Raw genomic sequence first — 25,154 nt, forward strand, 5'->3', positions numbered from 1 at the left:
CAAAACAGAACGGCTTATATCAGTAGTTCCCTGGCAGCGTCCTGTGCTGACTTTGACTGCGTGGCTCCTGCTTGGGGTGTCATACAGACACCATCAGACAGTGTCTGGGGCTAGAGTCGTCTGAAGGCTCAGCCAGGCTGTATGCCCAATGGGGCTTCTTCACTCACCTGTCTGGCACCTGGGCTGGGAGGGCTGGAGCGGCTGGGGCTGAGTGGGTGCCTCTGATGCTGTGTGGCCTCTCCACTTGACTAGCTGGAACTTCTTCACAGCTGGTGGTCTTAGGGTGGTCACACATGGTGGTGTCACATGGCAGCAGCTTTCCCAGAAAAAGCATGCAAAGAGACCAAAGACAGGTTGCTTCTGACCTAGCCATGGAAGTCCTTCTGTGTCCCCACCACTGAATTCCACTGGTTATAAGGGAGACTCACGGCCAGCTCCGATTCAAGGAAAAGAGGCTGGAGGAGGAGCAGAGCTTTGCAGCTAAATTTAACCCCCCCCCCACCCCCACGGCACCACGTATCCCACGGGCCGCAGAGGGCTGTTGTGAAGACGGAGAAAGGTGGAAGGTGTGAAAGTCTCAGCGGGAATCACTAAAGAGACAGGAGGTCACTGTTCCAAATGCACCCCTTCCCCCCTGTGGAAAATCTGGCCCTCATCTCCTCTACCCTGCGCTAGCCCCCAGTCTCATCGCTCCCACTCCTGTGTCTCCCCATCAGACGGATCGTCACAGATGCCTGCCTCAGCGATCTTTCTAAATCAAACATTTAACTGTATCTGTCCCTAGTGGAAAACTGTCATGAGTGCCCAAGGCCCTTCATGATGTGGCTCTCAGCTGCGCAGCCTTGGCTGGCCCCGTACTCCTGACACCCCAGCCATCTGATTCTGCTCCGCCCTTTAGTCCACACCATTTTTTCTCTCCTCTCTTTCTACATCTGCCCCAAACTCCCAACCTTCTGGGAACCCTTACCCCTATTTCAACCTTTCCTTCCAACATCACCTTCTCCAGGAGGCCTGTCCCTCCTCTTCCCTCCCACTGCTGCTCCACATACCTGTTGAATTCAAGTACCCCTCCTGTGTGCTCCCATAAATCCTGTGCTCACGCTGCACACTGGCCTCCCTGCCATTCCCCAAGCAGGCCAAGCGAATTCCTGACTCAGGACCTTTGCACATGCTGTGCCCTCTGCCTGGATGCTCATTTTCTTAATAGTCTCTAAATAACTGGTTTCCTTAGTTTATTCAGGTCTCTGTTCAAGTCTCATCTCAGAAAAGCCCACTATGACCAGTCTGTCTAAAACAGCAGTCCCCTGCACTGCCCATCTCCTCAGCCTGCTTCCTTCCTCTCAGAGTGCTCACCATTGGTCACGGTGTCTTCGCACGGCTGGGCTGAAGCTGCTTCACAGCACCTTGCAGGAGCCCATGTGTGTATGTCTCCCAAATCAGTGTTCGGTGATGCTGCGTGCTGGTAGCCTGAGATTAGCCCTGGGGAGAGTATTTACGTCGATAAAACAGTAAATTTCAGTACTCTCTCTCTCTCTTTCCTGGAGAACTTCTTGTTAAACACCTACCTGCACAGCACTGTGCACATGTATTTGTTTATTGTTTATCTCCCTTACTAGATTATAATTTTCATATTCCCAGCATCAAGTGCCTTGTCTGACACCAAATACACGCTCAACAATGTTTGTTGAATGAATATGCAAAGCAACCAATGAATAACCATAATCATACATATTTGTAAATTGAGGTTTTTGAGAGCAGAAATTGAATCTTTTTTTTTCAGCTTTCACATCCAGCACAGAGCCTGGCCCGCGGAAGCTCAGGAAGTGTTGGTAAACCAGTTACATAGAGTCTGCAAAGGCTTGCATCCGGGTCCAGCCCAGCTGAAGCCTGATGAGCATCAAAAACCCTGGCGCGGACAACTCCTCAGGTAGTTTCCAAACCTGCCCTAGCACAGGCAGGAGCCCAGGTTTCTGATCCCAGTGCTGCTATGCCTGATGTCCGATCTCAGGGATGTCACTTCACTTCCCCAGCCTGGCCCTCTGTCTTCCTATCAACACAGTGAAGCAACTGGGGAGACGCTGGGGCCCCTTCTAACTCACGATGCTGGGGGGTGAGTTTGGGTCTGAAGCTGCCTGAGGCAGGGCTGCTCCAAAGTAGGGTAGGTGTAGGCAGAGGTAGCTCACCTGGCAGAACCAGCCTCCTAGAGGTGCAAGATTCAGGGCGTTGCCAGCGCCCCAAAGCTGGGAGACGGCTGAGAGCTCCAGAGCCCAGAACACTGGGAGCTGTGGCAAAGGCCTTCCCCTGCCCATGTCCCTAACCCTGCCCAGAACCAAGGCCTGTGGTCCCCATCCCAGCCCCTCCCACCCTCCCTGCTCATGATGCGGCACCTGACTTGAGGATCCCTGAAAATAATTAGAGCTTTGGCTGCTTGGCCTCCTTGAGCTGGGCATGGATGGGAGGGCAGCTGCTACAGGGCAGAGCAGGGAGACTCTGTACACCTGAGTAATAACCTTGGCTTATTGGCAGCAAACAGGTCGGCTGAGTTGGTCGGCCAGTACCTTGTTTCCAGCTGTTATTTTGCGAACAAACTGGGGGTGTTCCGGGCAGTGGAAGGGGCCCTGGGCTAGCAGAAGCTAGCACTTACCGAGAGTTTACCGAGTACCGGGTACTGCTCTGAGCTAAGAGGCTGGCAAACTACAAACCAGTGGGCCAAATCCTGGTTTTGTATGGTCCATCAGCTAAGAATGTGTTTCTACATTTTAAAATAATTCTAGCCTTGGCTGGTGTAGTTCAGTGAATTGAGCGTGGGCCTGTGAAGCAAAGGGTTGCTGGTTGGATTCCCAGTCAGGGCACATGCCTGGGTTGCAGGCCAGGTCCCCAGTAAGGGCCACATGGAAGGCAACCATACATTGATGTTTCTCTCCCTCTCTTTCTCCTTCCCTTCCCCTCTCTCTAAAGTTAAATAAATAAAATATTAAAAAATAAAAAAATAAAAATAAAATAGTTCTATTAAGTACCTTCATAATAGCCTTGAATTTTTCTCCTTAGCCCACAAGGCCTAAAATATTGCCTACCTAAGCCTTTTACAAAAACAGTTCCCTAACCCCCCATGCAGAGTTGAACATGAATGAACTCCTAATCCTCCAGTAACCTTATAAAGGATGTTACTGTTAATTATCTCCATTTTACAGACGCGAAAACAGAGGCATGAAGAAGTTAAGTGGTTAAGGGAAGGTCAAGTAGCTGGCAAATGGTGAAGTCAGGATTTGAACCCAGGCAGCTGGTTTCTAATCTCCCTTCTTAAAAACAAACTGCCTCAAGTTTTCACTACTGGCTGTGTGACCTTGTAGAGGGCATTTTACAGTTCCTGTTAAATGAGGTGAATGCACTGAACTCAATTAGGTACTCTAAACTGGGGGCGAGAGTGTCCTCGAAAGAATAAACTTCAGGGAATCTGCGGTATCTCCACTGGAAACTATACAAAACTCCGTGTTTCCACACAGTTGGTTTTGTTTGAGGAGGGAATCCATCACTTTGCTCAGAAACAGACCCCATGACTCAAAACCGATTAGAACCACTGGACTAGTTTCCTTGGAAGGTCGTTGTCTCCAGCTTTAATATTCTTCAGTGTTAGCAATTTCGAGTGTCATTCTGTCCCTCAAATGTTCTTTCTGTCTTCAGGTTGTCTTTTCTGTGTAAATGCTATTCGGTCGTTTTTTAATGCAAATATCATCCATTGGGTTGTGTCGTTACCCCTCCCCCTGTGGGCCTGCTCCCCAAGTTTTACAGACTCATCATTAAGGAAAATGGGAAAGAAAGAGCCAAGATTAAGAGCAAGACAGGTTTTTCTACTAATGGGTTCTGGAACTCTAGGTGAAAATCCATGTCAGTGGAAGGAACAGGAACTCTGGTCTAGAACCCTCTATTGTAATTATTTATATTTTTCTATGATGTTTATTCAAAAATACATATTGAGACCCTTCTAGATGGTGGTTGCTACATGGACTGTGAGTTCCTCGTAGCGAGGGGTTAGCCTTTCATGCCCTAAACCTGGGACAGGCCTGGCACACAGTTGGCACTTAGTAAGGGTTGGAAATGAATTGATGCCCGGCTGGCTGAATAGGTGGGGAATGGACGTACAAGAAATCAGTGGTGTGGGAGGTGAAAGGAGGTTCAGGGTGTGGAGCAGGTTAGTTCTGTTGGTTCCTAGTTGCCTTCTGATTGGCAGCGTCCCATGTTTTTGGAGAGGCTTTCGAGGTCAGCCGTGATTTGCCCATCTGTCACTGTTTGAGGTCATTGCTAAACTTCGGCTGACAGGGCCAGGACGTCCCACATGAATCCACAGAAAGGAGTCCAATTTCTTGCATCCCACTTTGGCCAGAGGAACAATGGGGGCTTTCTGGCCCCTTTTCTTCCACGCAGACATCCCAGAATCAGAGAACAATGAAGTCTCTTCTCTTGTGCGTGCTCATTCTCATAAGACTTCCGAATTTTTCCTCTCTCCCACCCCCCTCTATTTCCATCCCCAGTGAGAGTCTAATGACTCACAACTCTGAGAGCAGGAGGGGCGTCCACGCCCCTCGGCCTGCTGGGCTCCTGGACCGATGGGAGCAGAAACACCTCGAGATGGACATCTACAGAGGCAGGACGAACAGGAGGGCAAACCACAGCGAAGGACAGGCCTGGGGAGGCAGGTCTGTGTCTTACGTCCCTGGGAAGGGCAGCGTCAGAGCTAAGAAGAGCATCTGCCACAGACAAAACTGGAAGTTTCTGCCCTGCGACCCAGCTTGGGACAAGCACTAACCCGCACTAGGCTGGAATTTCTTTATCCACACGGTGTCGGCCATACTTGTCTGCTTCCCTAACAGGGGGAGCTTGACCACGATGTCTTGTAGCAAAACTAAACTGGATAAAACTGAAGCCCTGTCATTCCCTGGGCTCAGCTGAGAGACTCTTTTGATGCTCTGGTTCAGAAAATGAAGAAAAACAGGGGTTGGGGAATAGTTTGAATTTGTGCACTAGTGAACCGGTACAACAGTGTGGTGGGGTTTAAGACAGGACATTCACACAGTCTGCAGCAGCATGGTATACCACAAAGAGCATAATCTCAGAACCAGACCCCATGGCATAGGACCCCAAATTCTAGCTCTTCTGTTTCCTTTCTATGTATTCTTGGGTCAGCGCCCTTTTGTCTGAGTTTCCTTACTTATAAAGTGAGAATAACAGAACCTGCCTCGGGTATCATAGGTGCTGCAAGGATAAAGATAACACATTGAGCAGCTGGCCCGTGATAGGCTCTCCATAAGTAGCAGATGTTATAAACATTACCCAGAAACCAGCTGTTCCTAGAAAAGAAGAAACCAGTGACAGGTAAGGGACAGTTTGAGTTACACCTGCCTTCTTGGCAAAGGAGCAGAGAGCTGAGGGGACAGGAACAAACGCTTCTCTCATCACTTCCGGGGATCCTCGGTTGGCATCTCTGGAGTCTACTAGGTTACTTAATGTCATTTGTTGAACTGGGCCACTGGGGGAAATGATGCCACCACCCAGGGTGTGAGACCGGCACAGGAGGAAGGATGGGGGAGTAGAGATGTTTCACCTTGAGAAAGGCAAGGGAAGAGGCAGGAAGGAGGGGGAGGAGAGATGCCGGACAAGAGACCTGGCTCCGAATAAATGCCCGAGGAGCCACTGAGTGGGAAGTGGAAGTCACTCTTTATCATTGCAAGAATGGACATTCAGATCAGTTTGTAAAAATTACACAGGCACAGAGTTTTCCTAAATACTACGATGAACTTTCTCCTAAAGATTCTTGGGACTAGAATGGGCTGTCAGGTAGGGAAGGGCAGGGTTTCTCCCTGCCAGGTTGTTCATACACCCCCATTCGGGACTGGAGAAGGGGCTTCTCTCTGGGGGTGTGAGGCTGGAAGGAATGACTTCTAAGATCCTTTTCAATCATTCTAAGGAGCATCACTTGGACTGGGACTGCCCAGGAAGGCAAGCTGGTTCAGAGGTGGGAGTAACACATTTGAGACATCTCACCACAGGCCTTACCTCCAGAACGGCTGGAAGTGTGCAGAAACAGCGAACACCTCCACACCCTGTATCACCTGGCCAGCCCTGGGAAAGAAAGCACCATGACTCATAAACGTGGGGCTGGAAAACTGTGTCTGTCTCTGGAATGTTGTGACAAGATTTCCCAATCCTCTCTTCATTTGTTGCCAAATCTCTCCCGGAAACTGAGGGGCTCAAGAGCCAGTGAGATTAACTACAAAGTAAGTACAAAGCCTTGGGTGTTTTATTGGCTTTTCCCTCAGTATAAAGCCCTTGGAAAAGAAGCCACTTACCTCTAGAAGAAACCAGAGTGAGAGGGAAACCATTTGCAGTTTGCAGTTGCTGACAAGGTCATGAACAGGAGATCCTGAAAAGAAACCATGACACACACATTTCAGGTGAAATTCCTGTCACTTTCCAAATCCCGAGGAACTAGAAAAATCGGTCAGAACCATTGACACCACAGCCAACCTCTCTCGAAAAACTGAGTCAGGCCCCACCCAAATGAGCGAGCGTAGAGCAACTGTTGTCTTTCTGAAAAAGTGAAAAGATCCGAGAGTCCATTGCTCAGGCAGCTGGACTCAAACCACATCCAGTTTACCATCCCAATGCCTTCAATCTACTCTGGCTTACTTAAGACTCTCCAGCAATAGACCAAACTGTCGGAAAAAAACTGTAAATGTTTGTGTCATCAGACTGGGTTCAAGTTCCCCTTCTACAGATTCCTAGTTGCGTGACCTGAAGCTGCAGCTTCCTCATCCAGTGAAAGGGGACAAGAAGAATGGTTTTGTAGAGTTGCTGGGAGGATTATATGGAATTTATTTATTAAGAGCCTGGCACAACGTTGAAGGTAGAAACATGGCAATTGGGAAAAAAAGGCAAGTAGAAGCAAAATCAGAAACTTTATTCCAAATTCTCTAAAACTTAGTTGGAAGGGTTGACTCTATTTAAAGTTTTTTAATCATAAATATTTTAATCATAGTAAATAAGAAAATACAGGGAGTATACCCAACCCCCGGGGCTGTTTTGAATTCTAATATTTTATAATACATGAGTCACATTTTTAAAGAAATAAAACACAGAAGGTAGATTGGGTACCCTTATGTACTCTGTTCTCCATACCCCCGGTCCCCAGCCCTGGGCTGACTTCCCCTTCTTCCTGTGGTCCGTTTCTTGGGGCCCGCTTCCTCTACCCTGAGTTCAGTCGCTACAGTCCACGTTTTTCTGTGTTTTCTGCATTCAAGATGAAGGATCACCTGCTTCTTTCCTCTGTGTTTATGTATTTAACGTGTGGCCCAACACAACTCTTCTTCTTCCAGGGTGGCCCAGAGACACCCAAAGGCTGGACACCCCTCCGCGGGTCTGCACCTCTCTGTGAGGAGGAAGGGGAACCCCAGCTGTGCACGGTCTCAGGGGCACTGCCCACTGCTTCAGTGGCCGCTCCTTCCAGAGGCAGAAGCTGACCATGAGCAGGGCAGACAAATTGGGGGGGGGGCTCTTCCCACATGGCCCAGGCAGCTTCACAGACATGTCACCACTGAATCCCTACAATGTCTCTAAGGGGTTACCACTGTCCCTATTCTACAGAGAAGGAAGCCAAGCAAAGAACCTGCCCATGACCTGGCAGCACAGAATTCAGACTGTTTCGTCACTCCAGGAAAGCCATGGCATAAGTCCTATGGTTTTTAGGTGTGGGCTCACTCTTGTGCCCTACACAATTAGCTACTGTTTGCTCTTCACGAAATGAAAACTTTCTAAAAAATCTTTGTAAAGGAAAGGAAAGAGAAATAAAAGAAAACCAGAGGAACATGAGATGAAACTGTAACCTCCTCACTTCGATGCCCTTGCGTTTTTGTTCATTCTGATGTACACTGGCAGCCAGGGGACCCAGGCCTGGCCTCGCCCACTTATAAACATGTGACCATGAGCTAGTCCTGCCCTTCTCCCAAGGTCTCTGTTTCCACATCTGTAGAATAGAAAATGATGGTATCTCCCCTGCCTACTCCCCGGGGGTATGGCAGCGATTTCAGCAGACATGGGGAGCAGAAATGTCAAGGCACTGTCTGCATCTGGACACGCTCCATATGCCTGCATGTTGGGGATCGGGATGGTGAGGGCTCTCGGGCAGCGCCCCATCCTAACGCTCAGATCTTTGGACCCAATCCCCAGTGATCCCCACAGTTGCCATGGGCTCTCTGCAGAAGTCTTTAGTGATCCTCACATTCCTGAGACGTCTGATAACGACAGCTAATACTAGTTCTACTTAGCGTATGCCAAACACTGTGTCAACTATTTTCTATTCTTTATCTTGAATCATTAAAATAATTATGGATGGCAAGCTTTTTTTTTATTTATCAAAGAGTTTTATTCTTGTTTTTGTAAATGACACCCTTAAATATAAAACTGATGTGTTGGTATTGGCCTTATACCAAAGGAAATTGGATAATCAACACTAGTTCAGAAAACAGCAGAAGAATAGATGAAGTATAAAGTTCAATGGGGGAAAAGCATGTTCTTAATAACAAGATGGAAAGGGATCCTTTGTACAGACATTGGGGAAATGCAGGCTTTATTGCTCCCATTTTATATTTAGGCAAACTGAGGCTCAGAAACTTGAAGTAACTTGCTCAAATCCACACAGTCAATGAATGATGTGAAACCAGAACTTGAAGCAAAGTCTCACTAGATCCAAAGCCCATTTTCTTTCAAGCACATCGCACTGTTTGCCTTAAGAATCTCTGCCTGCTCTTAGCCTCATCAGTCACATCCTTCCTCCCTAGAGTCACATGGCGGATAAAGGTGTTGGATCATGCATAAAAGCAAAAATAACACTTGGGGTATTATTACCTTGTAACCCTTGAAATTAGGTGTTTAGAGGGTAGATTAGGGTGGGGACAGATGTTTTGTGGGTGGGGTAAGAGATGGGAATTGGATGAGGCGAGGAGTATTAGAACAGTCAACAAGAACACTCCTAGGAAAAGTATATTGATAGTGCAATGTTCTGGCTACAACTCAGCGTTAATTAACCCACTAAGCGTTCCCGAGCGCCCTACATATGTTGGTGCTTCGGCGACCGTGCTCAGACGTGGTTCTTGCCCTTGATGTACACACTCCACAAGTGTGAGTTCATGGAATGCTTTCGTCAGATATTTAGAAATTAAAGTTTAAAACAATTAAAAAAGATATAAAGCTAACAGCGATATTTTGTACATCTAGGCAAAAAACAGACAAAGGGAGACAGAGAATCAGAGCCAGGGCTATGCTTACTTAGTAACTCATTCTGGTGTTTGCGTGCCTGTTGGAGAAAGCCTGGCAGAACCACACACAGAATTTAAGGAAGTGGTGACTAGGTGGTTATTTTCGGTTTGTGCCATCTTCCACAGAGGATACTGAGGACAGAGTCCTTTTATCCACTTCTTAACACGAATGGAAATTAGCAGAGAGGTCTGGAGAACTCAGCACTAGCACAAAGAAGGCCCAGCCGTTTGGGGCTGTCCTAGCCACAGAGCCAGAGACAACTGTATACATTCCTCAGTCCTGAGAACCCTTCCCTCTCAGCTTCCCTCTTGTCGGCCTGGGGCCCATTTGAAACATCAGGCAGGTAGTTTTCCCAGTTATAGCAGATTGTGGCTCCCTAGTCAGTAGCTGGGAAAGTGGGAAAATATGATAGATATTTTAAAAAATAGGAATATAATCTAACATTTTTACAGTTTACAAAGCTTCAGCATCTACTATCTCTTCTATTTAGATTTAATTCTCAGAATGATACACATAGAGAGATGCTAATATTTCAATTTTAGATGAGAAGGCAGAAGTCCAGGGAAGTCACTGTTGCCATTCTCATGTGTTATAGAAATTAGGACAGTACACGGAAGGGGCATTTCCCTGTGTGCACAGGAAGGCTTTCTGGAGGTTACCAAGGGCTGAGTAGAATAACACAATGATGTGCTACACAGATAAAGAAGGGGAAAGTCCAGGTAGACGACTCTACAAAGGCCTAAAAACAGGAGAGAGACTAGAGAGGCTGGCAGGAAAAAGATGAAAATGATAATGATGACTATGGTGGTGACCACGACCGCAGCTAACACTTTACTACACTTCCTAAGTGCAGAGACTGTTAGAATAGGTACTGTTCTGGGCAGGTCCTACACGGATTCTCATATCTGCCTTTTATTATCCCCATTTTACAGATGCAGCAACTAAGGCACAGAGAAGTTAAGTAGCTTGCCCAAGGCCATATGTGGTGTGGTGTACTAACTTGAACAGCACGAAGTTTCTCCTAGGAGCCAAGAGCACCTTTTCCTCAGTGCCTAAGGGGTTTTCAGCAGAGAGGAGATGGGGACAGATTTGAGATTGAGAAAGCCTTCTCAGCACATTGGAGAGTGGAAAAGAAACTGGGACACTTGTCTCGGCCAGTGGTTCCAGAGAGCCCACAACAACTGATGCTTGTTGATAAAAACTGCACCCCTCCCCCCATCTCTGCTTTCTCTGCCTGCAAAGGGAGAAGAATATATTTCTGCCTACTTGCCTCAGGAATTGCTTGAAAATTAATGGGGTGGAGGCCTGGTTGGCTCCCATGTGTTAAACACCTGCCTTGTACAATGCTACTGCTCATGTTCTTTAGATTCAGAACATATAAACTGTGCTTGGACAGAAGAGGTGGAAATAATTACAGCTTGTTGATTACTATTAATCGTGCCAAAGCTCCAAAACCCCGGACTTTCTCGATGATTCAGAAAAAGAGGCTGCAACCCCTCCATCCCATTAAAGGAGCCATACAGGGGCAGACAAGCAACTTCCCACAGGCTCCATTCTTTTCATTATTTGCAGTTGTTTGGCTACTTACATGGAGCACAGAAAAAGAAAAAGCAGTATTTTGCTCCTTTAGAGTCAAATCGTGCAAAGAACTCCTTATAGTCTTGCTGGTTCTTTTAAAGAATGTGTTTCTTTTCACCTCCCTACATTGAGTACAGGCATACATGTTGGGTGTAGGGGGGAGTGGTTAACAGAGCTTCTCCCACACTGAACACCAGGACGCCTGGGTTTTACCAACCATCCTCGGAGTAACAACTGCTGCCTCAGCTTCCTTCAGTTCTGCATCGCTCCGTTTCCATCCACACTCAAGGGCTCCTACCAGCCAGGCAGAGAACCAAGGCCCTCTCCCAGAAATCGGAGGAAATTGAGGGCTGGGCCACTTTAAGTCTCAAAGCCTTAATCTCGTCACCCATAAAACGGGTCTGATAGATAGATGCTGGGAACCTGTCAGGACTGAGATGAGGCTGAGATAATGTTTGTGAACTGTAAACTGTATAAACGTGTGCGATTAGAGAGCTGGGAAACGTAACGAAGCGAGGAAGTGAAAGAACTTAAATCACGGATAGAAGTTGGGAAAGGGAGAGAGAAAAGGGGGGCGGGATAAAAGCAGTACAGTCCCACGATAATTTTCACTGAAATTTCTGAGAACTGCAGACTAGGAGAGCGGCCGGGACGTCCAAGGTGCCCTGCTAGAAGCCGCGTCAAGGGCGGGGCCCTCTCCAGGTGGAGCCGGACGCGCAGGGGGCGGGTCACGGCCAGCCCGCAGGTGAGTATCGGTTTTCTTCTCTCCGGCTTTCGGTCCAGAGGAGGCGGGGGCGGCTCCTGCTCCCTTATCCTATCGCGGGAGGCGCAGGTCCGGCTGTGCCTTCTGTGGGGACGGGGACTGGGGGGAGGAGGGGCGCGCAGGATGTGTCACCAAAATACCAGAGGGTGAGTTGGCGGCGGAACCAGCCGGGCAGGTCCGGCGGAGTATAAGAGCCGAAGGGACCAGCCAGCCGCAGACGTCCTGAGACCGCACCAGACCGGGGACCGCAGAGTGCAGCAGAGTTCCAGCGCCCGTGAGCCTGCGTCCCGTCCGCGCACCTCGCCCCACCATGGCTCCGGGCCCGGGCCTCGAGTTGCGGTCGCTGCCGCTGCTTCTGCTGCTGCTGCTGGCGGCTGTGACCGGCCAGGCGGCCGCACAGGACAACTGTACGTGCGCCACAAATAAGATGACCATATGTAGCCGGGAATACCCAGGCGGCCGCTGCCAGTGCCGAGCGCTCGGCACTAACTTCGAAGTCAATTGCTCCTCGCTGACCTCCAAGTGCCTGCTGCTCAAGGCGCGCATGAGTGCCCGCAAAAGCGGCCGTGCGCTCGTGCGCCCCAGCGAGCACGCGATCGTGGACAACGACGGCCTGTACGACCCCGACTGCGACCATCAGGGCCGCTTCAAGGCCCGCCAGTGCAACCAGACGTCGGTGTGCTGGTGCGTGAACTCGGTGGGCGTGCGCCGCACGGACAAGGGCGACCTGAGCCTGCTCTGCGACGAGCTGGTGCGCACCCACCACATCCTCATTGACCTGCGCCACCACCCGACGCGCCGCGCCTTCAATCACTCGGACCTGGACGCCGAGCTGCGGCGGCTCTTCCGCGAGCGTTACCTGCTGCCTCCCAGGTTTGTGGCGGCGGTGCACTACGAGGCGCCCACCATCCAGATCGAGCTGCGGCAGAACGCGTCGCAGAAGGCCCCCGGCGACGTGGACATCGCGGACGTCGCCTACTACTTCGAGAGGGACGTCAAGGGCGAGTCGGTGTTCCCGGGCCGCGGCGGCCTGGACGTGCGTGTGCGCGGCGAGCCCCTGCTGATGGAGACGCCGCTCATCTTCTACCTGGACGAGAAGCCGCCGCAGTTCTCGATGAAGCGCCTCACCGGCGGCCTCGTCGCCGTCATTGTGGTGGTTGTGTTGGCCCTCGTCGCCGGCGTGGCCGTCCTGGTGATTACCAACTGGAGGAGGTCCGGGAAGTACAGGAAGGTGGAGATCAAGGAGATGGGGGAGTTGAGAAGGGAACCAAGCCTGTAGGTACGGGCGGGGTGGGGTACGGGGTTCCCGCGGGTTTCCCAGCCTGGAGTGAGTCGCGCTTCTTCATTCTCGGCCCAAAACACCCTTTACTCTCCCCAAATTCTTGTCTCTCTGCACCCCACCAACTTTAACCGGCCTTGGCCCCCTTTCTTTGTGACGTCTGCCTTGAAGGAAGCATTTCTAAAATTCCTTCCCTTTTGGTCCAACAAGGAACCTGACTCGAAGAGTTAAGGAAAGCCTGGCGTGAGGCTGTGTTTGAGAATCAAGTGCCTGTACGACAAGCCAGCATCTTTACAAGTGCCACCATTAATGTTGAAGGCTTACCTGCGTTTAGGTGGGGAACGTCGATTTTAGTGTCTTGGGATTCAGTTATTCGATCAGCTCCACTTGGCTCGTGGCCTTCTTGACGAGGAGTTCCCTAATCGGGTCCGCTTAGTGTCCGCATTTCCCGTCGTTTGCATTGCCGGCCACTTGTCTCCTGGAAAGAAGTCGGTTTCAGCTGCCTGGGCACTTGCTAGTCGTCTTTGGGGGCGGACTGCACCCGGAGACCCGGCATTCCGCTTTCCGCACCCCCTTGTTACAGCTGATGTTAGTCATGTTTCTTTTGTAAAATGTTTGTACATATGTTGTCTTTGATAAATGCTGCTGTGATTTTTTTTAAAAAAACCACGAATTTAATAAAATATGGAAAAGGCATCAACGATGGAATTGGTGAGAACTTGCTCCAAATTTATATCAGTTTGGTCTCTAATTTCCTACCACCCGGATTTCTAATTTTAAATTCTAACCCTGTTTTTTCTCTTTTGCGGGAGCAGGCATTTTAACAGTAACAGGCTGGTCCAGTTACTGGTTTTCCTAAGTAAGATGATTTGGGAACCTCCCTCAAACCGCGGAGGCTGGGTTGGAGGGAGGAGGCTGGAACTAGGTGCTATTGTTGGGAACAGGGACCAGCCTTCGTGTGTTTCCCAATAAGAATTCTTAAGTAGGGGAGGAAACCTGTTTGTTTCAGGAGCTGTATCTCTCTCCAGTCCTGGCCCTGTTTGGAAGTAGGTGGTGCAACTCCCATTTAGTCCTTGGCAATTTACTTAATCCCACATGATGTGGCTATGAAAGGGGTTACATGACTTTCCTACACCGATGCAGCCAGTCTGTCAGAGGGCCCTATGCCGTGGCTCTCTGGGTGTGTGTGCCAAGGTTGTTTTCCTCAGATTGTTGCCAGCAATATGCTTTAACAATGTTTACCTCCTATGTGCTGTAAAAACCAGCAACTTGCCTCCTGTCCACTTGCCTCCGTGTTTTCAGTCGTTCCCATTCGTTTTTGTGGAGTTCAGCTGCTTGGTAGCCTATAGGCAAACAAGTTCCTGCAGTTCCTTGGAAATTACTGCAACAATAGGTATAGGAGTGGTTGTCCTATCCTTCTATACCTATTGTTGCAGTAATAGCAAATAGCTGGGTTCAGGCCTTAGTTTGTTGCCCTGGAATCAGCCTGATGTTTCTCCTCCCAGCCCTGCTATGTCTAGTGGTCGTTGCCGACCCCTCAGGACTGAGAAACATCAGTTAAGAACTGGCGGACTGTGTGGAAGGGGTGGCGGCTCTCAGACACTGCCTTCACTGCTGGGGACTGTGGCTCGTGTGCACTGGTAGAGTGGGTACTTTACGGCCAGAGAGCTCCCAGGCTCCAAACCATCTCTCAGGCTCAAAAGGGGCTAAACAGGGGGCAGGGGGAGGGTGGGCTGGCTTCCCCACCATAGGAAGGATGGCCGAAGTACCCCAAATTAGGATGGGAACCCTTACAGCGCTGCTTTCTGCTTCTCTGAGTCGTCGAGGTGCCATAGCTGAAGGGGCCTTGGCAATCACCTGTAACCCAACCGCTCATTTTACAGAGGAAAGGGCGAGTGGCTTATCAAGATGAATGTTTCAGTGGCATAGCTGGAACTAGACGAGAAAGTCTTTTGATTCCTAGTCCAGTATTCCTTTCACTATATCAGGTGGCTGTCGTTTGAAGAGTCCCTTCAAAATAATATATCTTGACTGCAGATAAACAGATTAAGGATTGAGTAGGAGGCTGCACAATGGAAAAAGCCCTGGTGGGGGGTGGGGGGTGGGGGGAGGGGCATTCCTTCATCAGAATGTCGCTTCTGGATAATTTCTACATTTCTGCATTAATCTGGGTCTATAAATCCCCACACTTCATTGCATTTGATCGTTTGCAGAGCACGTTCACAGTGTCATTTTTGAGACCTTGGCTTACTGGAAATAACCCAAGTATTGACACATTTAAGTTCATATTCTGCTCCACTGGCAAGAAAGTCACGTAACCCTCCTCAGTTGCTTCCTTTGTTGAACGAAACTACAAATCTCATTATTGCAAAGACTAAATGAGTCATTGGTATGAGTGCCTAGAACCCAGGTGGCAACCACAAGGCCTGTGGGACGAATCCGGCCCTCCACCGTGTTTTATCCAGCCGGCACCTTGTTTCTGCCCAGTGGCAGTGCTGAGCACTCACTTAACTGTTAAGAAGTAGTTACATTTATACAGTCCTAACATTATATTCGGCCTTGTGAAGTCACCCTTGAGGCTGATGTGACCTCTGGTGAAAATGAGTTTGACATTGGCTTAGAACAATCTTGGCACTCAGAGTTCACTATAGTTTAAATTTTCTTCTCTCCTATAGATTATGTTCATTTTATGTGTAAGAAAACTGAGGTCCAAAAAGGTTGGGTAATTAATTCATGATCACGTATTCTCCACGGTTTAGAAACTGTCTGGTTTCCCAGGCGAGGTTGCTATCTCATGCACCAAGCGGATTAAAACACCTTTCTCATTTCCTTCCGAGGAGGAGTCCCTCATACTTCTGTTTGGAAACTTAGCTTACTGCTGCTGGGAACAGGACTCGCCAGAACTGGCTGTCGTCCTGGGCTAAGCCTCCACCTCCAGGATTTCCCCTCAAAACTTCCATTCACCTCTTTGTGGCCAAGGGCAGGTCTGCCCTCAGAAGGAATGTGAGGACAGGTGTGACTGACCAGCAGGTTACAGCTTGTCTCTTGAGCTCCCAGGCTCAACGGATTTCCTGGTTTTGGTCACTGGGGTTTTATCCACTCTGGTTATTTTTTAAATTGGGGCAAGTTTTAAAATCATACCATTTCTTTTCGCCTACATACTTATGGTTTCACTGCTTTCCAAATAGAATCCCAGAACATCAGAACTGGAAAGGGAATCATTTCAATCCTTGGCTCCACCCTACAGATGAAGAAACTGAGGCGCAGAGAGGAGAATGGATTTACCCAAGTCAGGCAGATAGGGACAGAGCTACCCCAGAGCTTCGGTGTGCTGCCTCCTGTCTTGTCCCATGTTTGTTACACTTGTCTCCCAGGTTGCTCTCCTGTTAATTTTTTTCCTTGATCATTTCTGTTCTTAAGTTGTGGTATTCTTTAGCTTTCTACTATCACTTAAATGGGAAATATACTTTGGTTGAATGTAAGTGTGTGGGCTTTGGAGTTACCTGGCTTTTTAGACTCCTGTTTTCTTATTTGTAACATAGGTAGACACTTAGCTAATATGTTTGATTTGTAGGATTAGATATAAGATATGAAAAGATCGAGTATACAGTCCTTCCTTCCTTCTTTTGTCCTGCAATCTTAAAACACTTTATTGACATTGAAAATCTCCCATTGTGTGTGAACCATGGGAGGATGGTGGGTGGGTGCTTGCAAGGCAGTGTGAAAAGGCAGAGGACCCATCCAGGGACACTATGAGGCTGTGGCTGGCTATGTCCAGGGTGGCAAAGGGAGATAAATAACACTGGGGAGGCATGGAGCAGCAGGAGGGGGCGCGTGGGTGGCCCCCTGAGAGGGATCCATAGAGGGACCCAGCCATAGCCGGGAGACACACAGACCTGGAGACACATGAGGACAAGGGGGTACAAGGACACAAAAGGAGGCAACATGGCACGGGGACACAAAGGTAGGCACACCTAGAGAAACAGGGATGGGCCAGTCTCTTCTGAAGATGCCCCCTGTGGCTTGTCCCTCCCCCAACAGGCAGGTCCTGGACTCCAGGGCAGGCTGTGCTGAGGCTAGGTGGCACTGGGCATCTGGTCCCTCTCCCTACAGAGCCAAGCAGTGGGCCCTGTGGCAGGGCCCTTGGGCTGAACTTTGCCCTTGTGGCCCCTGTCATAGATGCAGCTGCCCACAGCTCCAGTATTCAGTTCCTCGGGTCCACAGCAGGGCCTGTGGCAGTCAGGCTGGCCATCGTGTGCCCGTGCCCACCCGGAGTCAGCGTCTTCCACAGCAGTCACAGCGCAGGCACGGCCAGTGCCAGCCCTTGCATAGACACGTCACCTTCTCGGCAAAGTGGCCCCTCTTGTTGCAACCAGGGTACATGTTGGGTTCCCTGGTGAATGCGGTGATACTAGTGGCTTTGCTGGGCCCCTTTGGGGGGCCACTTGCCTTCCTATCCACAGCTCGTGCCACAGGGACCTCAACAGGGCCAGTCACCTACAGCCCCTCTGAGGGGCAGCTTCTCGTAGGTGTTGAAGCTAGCCCCTCCAATGTTCATACCTTCGTGTCCCAACAGTGTGGTGTAGTAGGGCTTGTGGCAAAACGGTTTCCCACCACGCCCGGCGTGGCCCCCAGACACCAGGGTCCTGCTGCCGCGCTCACACTCGAGACAGAACTTGTGCCAGGCCTTGCCCATGGAGCTCACCTTCTCAGCAAAGTACACCGTCTTGTTGCACTTGGGACACTTGGAGGCCATGGTTGTTGGTGCTCCTGGTGGCTTGTGTCCTCCACTCAGACCTGTCTTGGCGTTGCAGCCCTGAGTATACATTTCTTAAATGATCACTCATGTCAGCATGACAGGAAGGCCCCCAAGAACCTGGGGGGGAAATAACTACTAATGGCTGAATTCTTCAAAGCAACGTGAATAGTGCCTTCCATTTGCTCCCCTCTCTTAAGGAGACACCTCCTTCCCTAGACTTCTGTTAGGGGGACTAGAACCACCCTGGAGGCCACAATTTACAAAGGCGGAGCCTCGGCCCAGCTTGCCAATGCCAGGGGGGACACTCACCTTTAACTGTGAAGGAAGAAGGAAGTGTCTTTGTTTTCAAATTGCATTACTATTGCATCTCTGTAATAGTCTTTTATTTTAGTATAATCTTTCACCCTAACTAGCATGAGTGGGTAGGTATATCAGCATTGCTGTGATAGATAACAGAAATTAATACACTGAAAGTTAAATTACTTGCCTATGGTCACACATCTAATAAGTAACACATTTGGGATTAGAACCCAAGCAAACTGGTCCCCAAATCCATGTTCTTAACCAATGTGCATTCTGCCTCTTATAATTTATAAATTTGCAAGCCAGAGTATAGTGGTTTTTACTGATTTATTATAGCAATGCATATTTATTATCTGTCAGTTCTCTAGGTGGGAAGTCCCATACAAGTCTCACTGGGCTAAAATCAAGATGTCTGCAGGGCTCTATTCCTTTCTGGGAGTGCTGGGGGAAATTTTATTTCCTGCTCATTCGGGTTGTTGGCAGAATTCAGTTTTTTTTTAAATTGTGGGTCCAAGACCTTCACTTTCCTGCCAGCCATAACCCAGGATGTCCCCCAGTTGGTAGAGGTGGCCCCCATTTCTCAGCGCATAGCTCCTTTCTCTGACCTTCGAAGCCGGCCATGGCGAGTTGAATCCTCCTGTTGTACCTCTCTGACTGTTCTTCCATTGTCTCCTCTCTTTCTGGCCCCAACGGGGAAAGGTTCCTCAGCTGTGAGCACTCAGGTGATTGGGTTGGGTCATTACCCTCTCTCAAGGTCTCCAACCTTAATCACACCTGCAGAATCCTATATAAAGTTTGCCATATAAAGTAACGTGATCCTCAGTTGTGAGGATTAGGAAGTGGGCATCTTTGGTGGGGAAGGGCATTACTGTGTCTTCCACCCAGAGAATGGCACCCCAATCTGTGCCTTTAACCAGGGTACTACCCCCGCCTCTGTAGAACTGTATGCCAGCATGCATTTTTGTATTTAGTTCCAAAAGAGCTCTCTTCTCCCATGGCCTGCTGCTCTGTCCTTTTTGAAAAAAGCTTTCCCAAGGAGGAAAACTGGCTTTCGGGAGAATTATTCCTGTATCCCACATGGGGTTGAGCAGGGTGTCTGGTTACTAATAAGCTCTCAGGAAAGTGTGTTAAATGGAACTGAAACCAATGGCTGCCACCTACTGAGCCAGATTTTCCACCGTGTGCTGCGAGGATTTTGAAAACATGCGTTGCCAGATTAGTCAGGGCCACGGACCTGCTTTCCTTTAGATCAGAGCTGTCAACCTCATTTTCCCCGGGGGCCACATCGGCCTCGAGGTTGCCTTCAAAGGGCTGAAATGATTTTAGGACTGCATAAATGTAACTCTTCCTTAACTGTTAAGCAGTTGAAATTACATTTGGCCCTTTGAAGGCAACCGCGAGGTGGCTATGGCCCCCGGCGAAAATGAGTTTGACACCCTTGCTTTAGACTGTCAAATAAAAAAGTGGCAACAGCCAACACGACAAGAGCTCTCCAGTGTGAATGAGTCAAAATCACATATTTTTTTCAGATCAGCAAAAATATATATTTTTGGTGCCACAGAATTTTAGTCAGGAGCCTGTGTGCCGTGAGGTGAAAGAGGTTGAAAATTGCTGTGTTAAGTACATAGAGTGTGCAAACACTCTCCTACAAGCTTCACCCTGATTACCTCATCCATTTCACAACAATCCCATGAACATGAAGAAGCATGTTCTGTTATTCCTGTTTTACTGATGAGGAAACCAACGCATAAGTAAACAACTTGCCAGAAATCGCATCAGGATTTCAGGAGTCCAGCTAGAATGCAAATCTAGGGCAGCCCTCCTTGGAGTCTGAGGTTTTACAACCTCCCTCCGCCTACACCGCAGGGCAAAGAGCCAGGTTCCGGGCCAAACGGTGAGGCTGGCTGCCAGTGGGGAGGCTGATTCTCTGGGGCCCAGATGGAGTCCCTCAAAGGACCATTTGGGAAGTTAATGGGTTTCTTGTACAATCAATAGTGATTCCTGGTGGGCATCTTCCAGTTGTAATTTCCCTCCTGGAACCGTTCTCTGTCATCGCTAAGCCCCATTGGAGATCCCATTACTGCTTTTTATGACAAATCTGTGAAGGAATTATTGGCTCAGTGGGAGTGAGTAGGAAATTACACTGAATACAGGAGAGCTGTGTCCGCTGGCACTGCGGCAAACCGTGTATCCTCAGTTTCAGTGGAGATTCTTGGGTCCATGCTGTGCAAGGAGGCCAAACCAAGAGAGGGGAGAAGGCAAACGGAAGTGATCCAGAGTGGCAGTCTGAACCCATCAATCAGTGTTTACCAACAGCTCAGTTTACCAACGCATCGCCTCCTGTCTCTTTGGAGGAACAGGGACAGGAATCACTTGGCTAGATCGTGGAACTCTTTAGAAGCCTTGTGTCCTTGTGGCCCCACACTGTGTGGGTCTAATTAGTAGTCCTACTACTCTCTTTTCTCTTGGCAGCTGGTACTGTTGGAGGAAACGTTTGGGCCACCCGCGTATTTGGATGGGAAGCACCTTATTATATTCCGCTAAACACAATGTGATACAGGAGGTGTCAACCCAACAAGGTCAGCAGATGAAGCTTCTGTTTCAGTTCTCACTTTTTAGCTGTGAGCAATGATAGTTCACCTCCTTGACCCTGGCATTTACATCCTAAAATGGATCTATTAATGTCTACTCACGCTAGTTCCTTATCCTTTTGTCTTCTAGTCGTCCCTCAGTGGGGCTGACATAAGCTTGACCAGGGCAGGGTACGGCCGGCATACAGATAGCCCGAGTGGCTGTGGGGGGTTACCCTGCACCAGTCACCAGCTGGACAACCCATGTCCTTAAGGATGCTGAGATTGACCATTGGATCTGTCAAATATTTTGTGTCTTATTTTATGCTAGATATCCCACAAGTTTGAGGGATTTGCGATGGGTTAAATAGACATAGTTCCTCTGGTATTTGTTATCTTTTTTTTTTCTTGCTTACTGGCATCCCAACAGCCTTCTCAATGAGGGAAACACCCCGTTATGTGAGTCTTGGTCAGGGGCTACGTGGTCCCGCTCCTAGCTGGTGGGGTATGGGCCTGCGGCCTGGTTCATCCCCTTGGACTGCCCTTCCTGGGACACTGATCCAGAGGATATGAAGCCATACATCAGGTTGCTTGATGAATTAGCCGCAGCAGCAGCAGCTTGGCCAACAGTACAGCTGTTAAGTGTCCAGGGGCAGCAGCCCCGATGGGGATATCTGCACGAGACCGTTCCCATGCTGGAGCTTGGCCGTGTTCCTACTGCCCAGCCAACGTGAATCCCTGACCATTTTCTCAATCTGGTTCTTTTGCCTCCCCATTGATTCTGTGAACTTACTCCAAATCCTCCAGTATATTCCTTTTTATGCTTAAGTTTAGCCAAAAGCAGTTTCTGTTGCTTAGGACCAACAATCTGATGGGTCGAGTCCTTGCCTTTAGGAACGGAATAGCCAGAGGCAGAAACAGACATTCAGTACATGCTCACATAAGTCAAAGCACCGTTAAACATTGAGGTAAGTATTCTAAAGAAAAAGCATATCTGGGAGTTCTGACCTAGTCTTAGGGGCAGTGGCATCCTTAAGGAATTGATGCTCGATCTGAGATTCAAGGCGTGAGTAGATTTTATGTATGCACAGAGAGAAGGTTTTAGTAAGAGAGAACAGCATGTGCGAAGGTCCTGAAGCAGAGAGAGTGTGGCTTGTCAGAGGCTCTGAGAGGAGACCAGCCTGGCTGGGATGTAGACCGCAGGGAGGAGGGTGGTGCTGTATGAGGCTGGAGAAGTGGGCTGAGCATAGACTGTGGACGGCCCTTCAAGCTTCTTAAATATTTTGACCTTGGTGCAAATTAACAGACAAGCAGACAAACAGGAAAAGGCATCCCATCTGGTTGACCTTCACCCTGCAGTACAGGGGTTGGCAAGTGGCTGGTGGGCACCTGTAGATGAGGAAAGGGGCTCCTTTCTCTTTGCTGATAAAGCCTCTCCCCACCCCAGTCAAGAGTACAGGGAAATCTCTGAAAAAATCTTTTTTTGTTTTTAAAGAGGATGGCATAATCAGATTGTGTCTATAATTTGCTTTAAAACAGGAGAACAACATGTTAGTTAAAAGGACAGTCAAGGTGATGTATTATGTTAAGATATTTGGAAAATGCTTAAAGAACTATCAGAGTGGGTTCTCCCTTTCTTCAGTCTAATCATACTGCTCAATACCATTAAAGCAACAATTTCCATCCTCCATTAGTATAATTATCCTCTTCAAATGAATTCCTTGAATCAGTCTGGGGAGTAGCCACACAAAAACAGTTAAACTCGGTCATAATTAATTATAGTATACTTTTAAAAAATCGTAATTTATTGACCCTGGCTGGTGTAGCTCAGTGGATTGAGCATGGGCCTGTGAACCAAAAGATCGCGGTTTGATTCCCCATCAGGGCACATGCCTGGGTTGCAGGCCAGTTCCCAGCAGGGGACTCATGAGAGGCAACCATACATTGATGGTTCTCTCCCTCTCTCCTTCCCTTCCCTTCTAATAACTAAATAAAATTTAAAAAAATAAATTATATTTTATCAATTATGCTATTACAGTTGTCCTGATTTTCCCCCTTCACGCTCCTTCACCCAGAAACCCCCACTCACTCGGGCTGTCCCCCCACCATTGTTTGTGTCCATAGGTCATGTGTATGTTCTTTGGCTACTTCATTTCCTACACTGTACTTTACATCCCCACGGCTGTTCCGTAACTACCTATTTGTATATCTTAGTTCCCTTGCCTCTTCACCTTCCTCCTCACCCCCCCTCCCATCTGGCAACCATCAAAATGCTCTCTGTATCCATGATTCTGTCTCTGTGCTTCTTGTTTTCTTAATTTGTTTTTTTAGATTTAATTGTTGATAGACATGTATTTTTTTGCCATTTTACTGTTCATAGTTTTGATCTTCTGTTTCTTCAATAAGTCCCTTTAACATTCCATATAACAGTGGTTTGATGGTGATGAACTCCTTTAGTTTTTTTCTTGTCTGGGAAGCTCCGTATCTGCCCTTTGATTCTAAATGAAAGCTTTGCTGGGTAGAACAAACTTGGCTGTGGGTCCCTGCTTTTCATGACTTTGAATAGTTCTTGCATATCAAACTAGTTTCAGCAAAAGGGATTTGTTGACTCGTGTAACTGGAAAATGAAAGGGAGGTGTTACCTTCAGGCCTGGCTGGAGCCGAGGATTTCAAATAATGTCAGGCTTGTTTCTCTCTTCATAGCTCTATTCAGCTCTTGGCTTGGCTTCAGGCTCTAGGCCATCCTTCTCCTCCTCATGAGCAAGACGGCCACCAGCAGTCCCTGTCTCATATTCTCCTGACTTTAAAAGCGGCACAGAGGAACCTTCAAATTTTCACATTTCCAGCTATAATATTGGTTTGGTTGGTCTTTAGTGTCCATGGTTGACTTGTGTCCCCCCACAGTCATACCCACTTCCGGTGGCCCTTCAGAATGTGACCTCCCTGGGAACAGAGTCTTTGCGGGTGTTAAGAAGCTAGGGGTCTGGAGAGGAGATCATCCTGGAGGTAGGGTGCTGCACTGACTCCAATGACCGATGTTTCTGTGCGAAGAAGGGAGGACACACAGAAACACAGAGAAGATGTTGACACAGAGCAGACAGAGGCAGAGACGGGAGTGATGCCTCTAGAAACCCGGGGGCTCCTCGGTGTGGGAGCTCATGAGTGGTTCGGTCCTGAAATTTGGAGCCAGGCCAGCCTGCTGCTCACTCAGACTCACCACCACCTACTATCTCTTAGGAATGACGTAAGTGAAGAAGTGCCACAGGTGCACACAAGTGGGATAGCTCACCAAGCCTGGTTCAGACGCTTGGAAGACTCGCCGGAGTGGGTGATTTTTAGCTGTGTTATTTTGCCCTGCATATTGGAGCCTGGCCCACATTTCTGCACATGCTGGTCCAAGTTGCAAGTGACAGCATCTGGAACCTTTTGCGTGGGGCTTTTTCTGGGCCCATAGGAGTGCGTGCAGGAGGCTGGTAATGTCAGAGAATTAATCAGGCCCAGGACAGCCCTCAGCCAATGACTAGCTGGAGTTCATACACAAAGGGCCCAGCAATGGCATCCCTCAGTTGAGAACACTCTGAGATGTGTGTTCCATAGCCTCCCCATGTTTATCAGAGGGACCCCACTCCACTTACCCTTATTTGTAACTGGTTTGTTAGTGTGTCATTTATTGGTTTCCTTCCCTTCCTCAGCTCTCTTGTCTAGTCCCCAACCACTGCTTCCTGAGATGACCTCACAAAGAATCACTTGTGTTTGAATCCTTGCCTCCGACTATCCCTTCCGGGGGACCCTCAAACTTGGCAGCACCCCACACAGAAAGAACAGCATGTGCAAGGGCTGGGAGTATAATCACGAATATCTCACAACAAATTTAAAGATTGTCCAAATTATTTGAGACCCTGCTGGCTGTCTATGGTCTAATGGGTGAAGAATTATCTGGGGCTTAGAAATAAATGGGTACTATGTTTTAATGGCCCTTGTCTTTTGGGGGGGGGGGGATTGTAATTCAGACAAGTGTAGGGGTTGTTAATTTTCTCCGGAGCCCTTAGACCTACTCAGGGCCTGGCACAGAGTGTATACTTCGTACGTATTTTTGAATGAATGAACTTGTTTATGGAATGGAAATTAGTATATTAAAAGTATCCAATTTGGGGGGTGGGGAATGGTGGGTGGAGGTGGAAGAAAGCCTGAGGGTGATACATGGTAATGGAAAAACTATAATAAAAACTGAAAGTGTCCAGTGTTTACTATATAATGCACTTTCAATAAATGTTCTGTTGAACAGAACTGAAGGACACCATGGAAAGGCGAAGACTTTGTTGACCAGGCATTCTGCCACCTGGTGGAGAATGGTGGAGGAGGACTCGGCATGCATCGGTTTTGTACTCGAATTTGCGGGACTTTCATTTTAGTTCAAGGTTGTAAGTTATTTATGACAGAAAAACAATGGAAATAGCTAAAATGTCCATAAACAGGGGAATAATAAATTGAGTGAGGCAATATTCTTTCCACAAGACACTATGTAGTGGTTAAGATAAGTTAATCTGATCTATATCCATTGATACAGAAATTTCTCCAAGATCCCCTGTTTAG

General features: G+C 48.4%; 1 protein-coding gene and 1 pseudogene across 1 annotated transcript; one reads left to right on the plus strand and one right to left on the minus strand.

Moving 5' to 3' along the window:
- The first annotated feature begins 11,807 nt into the window (after nucleotides 1–11,807).
- TACSTD2 (tumor associated calcium signal transducer 2) lies at nucleotides 11,808–13,626 on the plus strand. The gene has a single exon (XM_037043149.1). It carries the CDS (start codon nucleotides 11,961–11,963, stop codon nucleotides 12,927–12,929), a length of 969 nt encoding a protein of 322 aa, XP_036899044.1. The 5' UTR covers nucleotides 11,808–11,960; the 3' UTR covers nucleotides 12,930–13,626.
- Nucleotides 13,627–17,071: 3,445 nt separating this feature from the next.
- On the minus strand, nucleotides 17,072–17,698 carry LOC118985030 (cysteine-rich protein 2-like; annotated as a pseudogene).
- Between the last annotated feature and the right edge of the window lie 7,456 nt (nucleotides 17,699–25,154).

Source organism: Sturnira hondurensis, unplaced genomic scaffold, assembly GCF_014824575.4.
Source record: "Sturnira hondurensis isolate 20B ecotype Veracruz unplaced genomic scaffold, ASM1482457v3 Scaffold0004068, whole genome shotgun sequence".
Classification (NCBI taxonomy): domain Eukaryota; kingdom Metazoa; phylum Chordata; class Mammalia; order Chiroptera; family Phyllostomidae; genus Sturnira; species Sturnira hondurensis.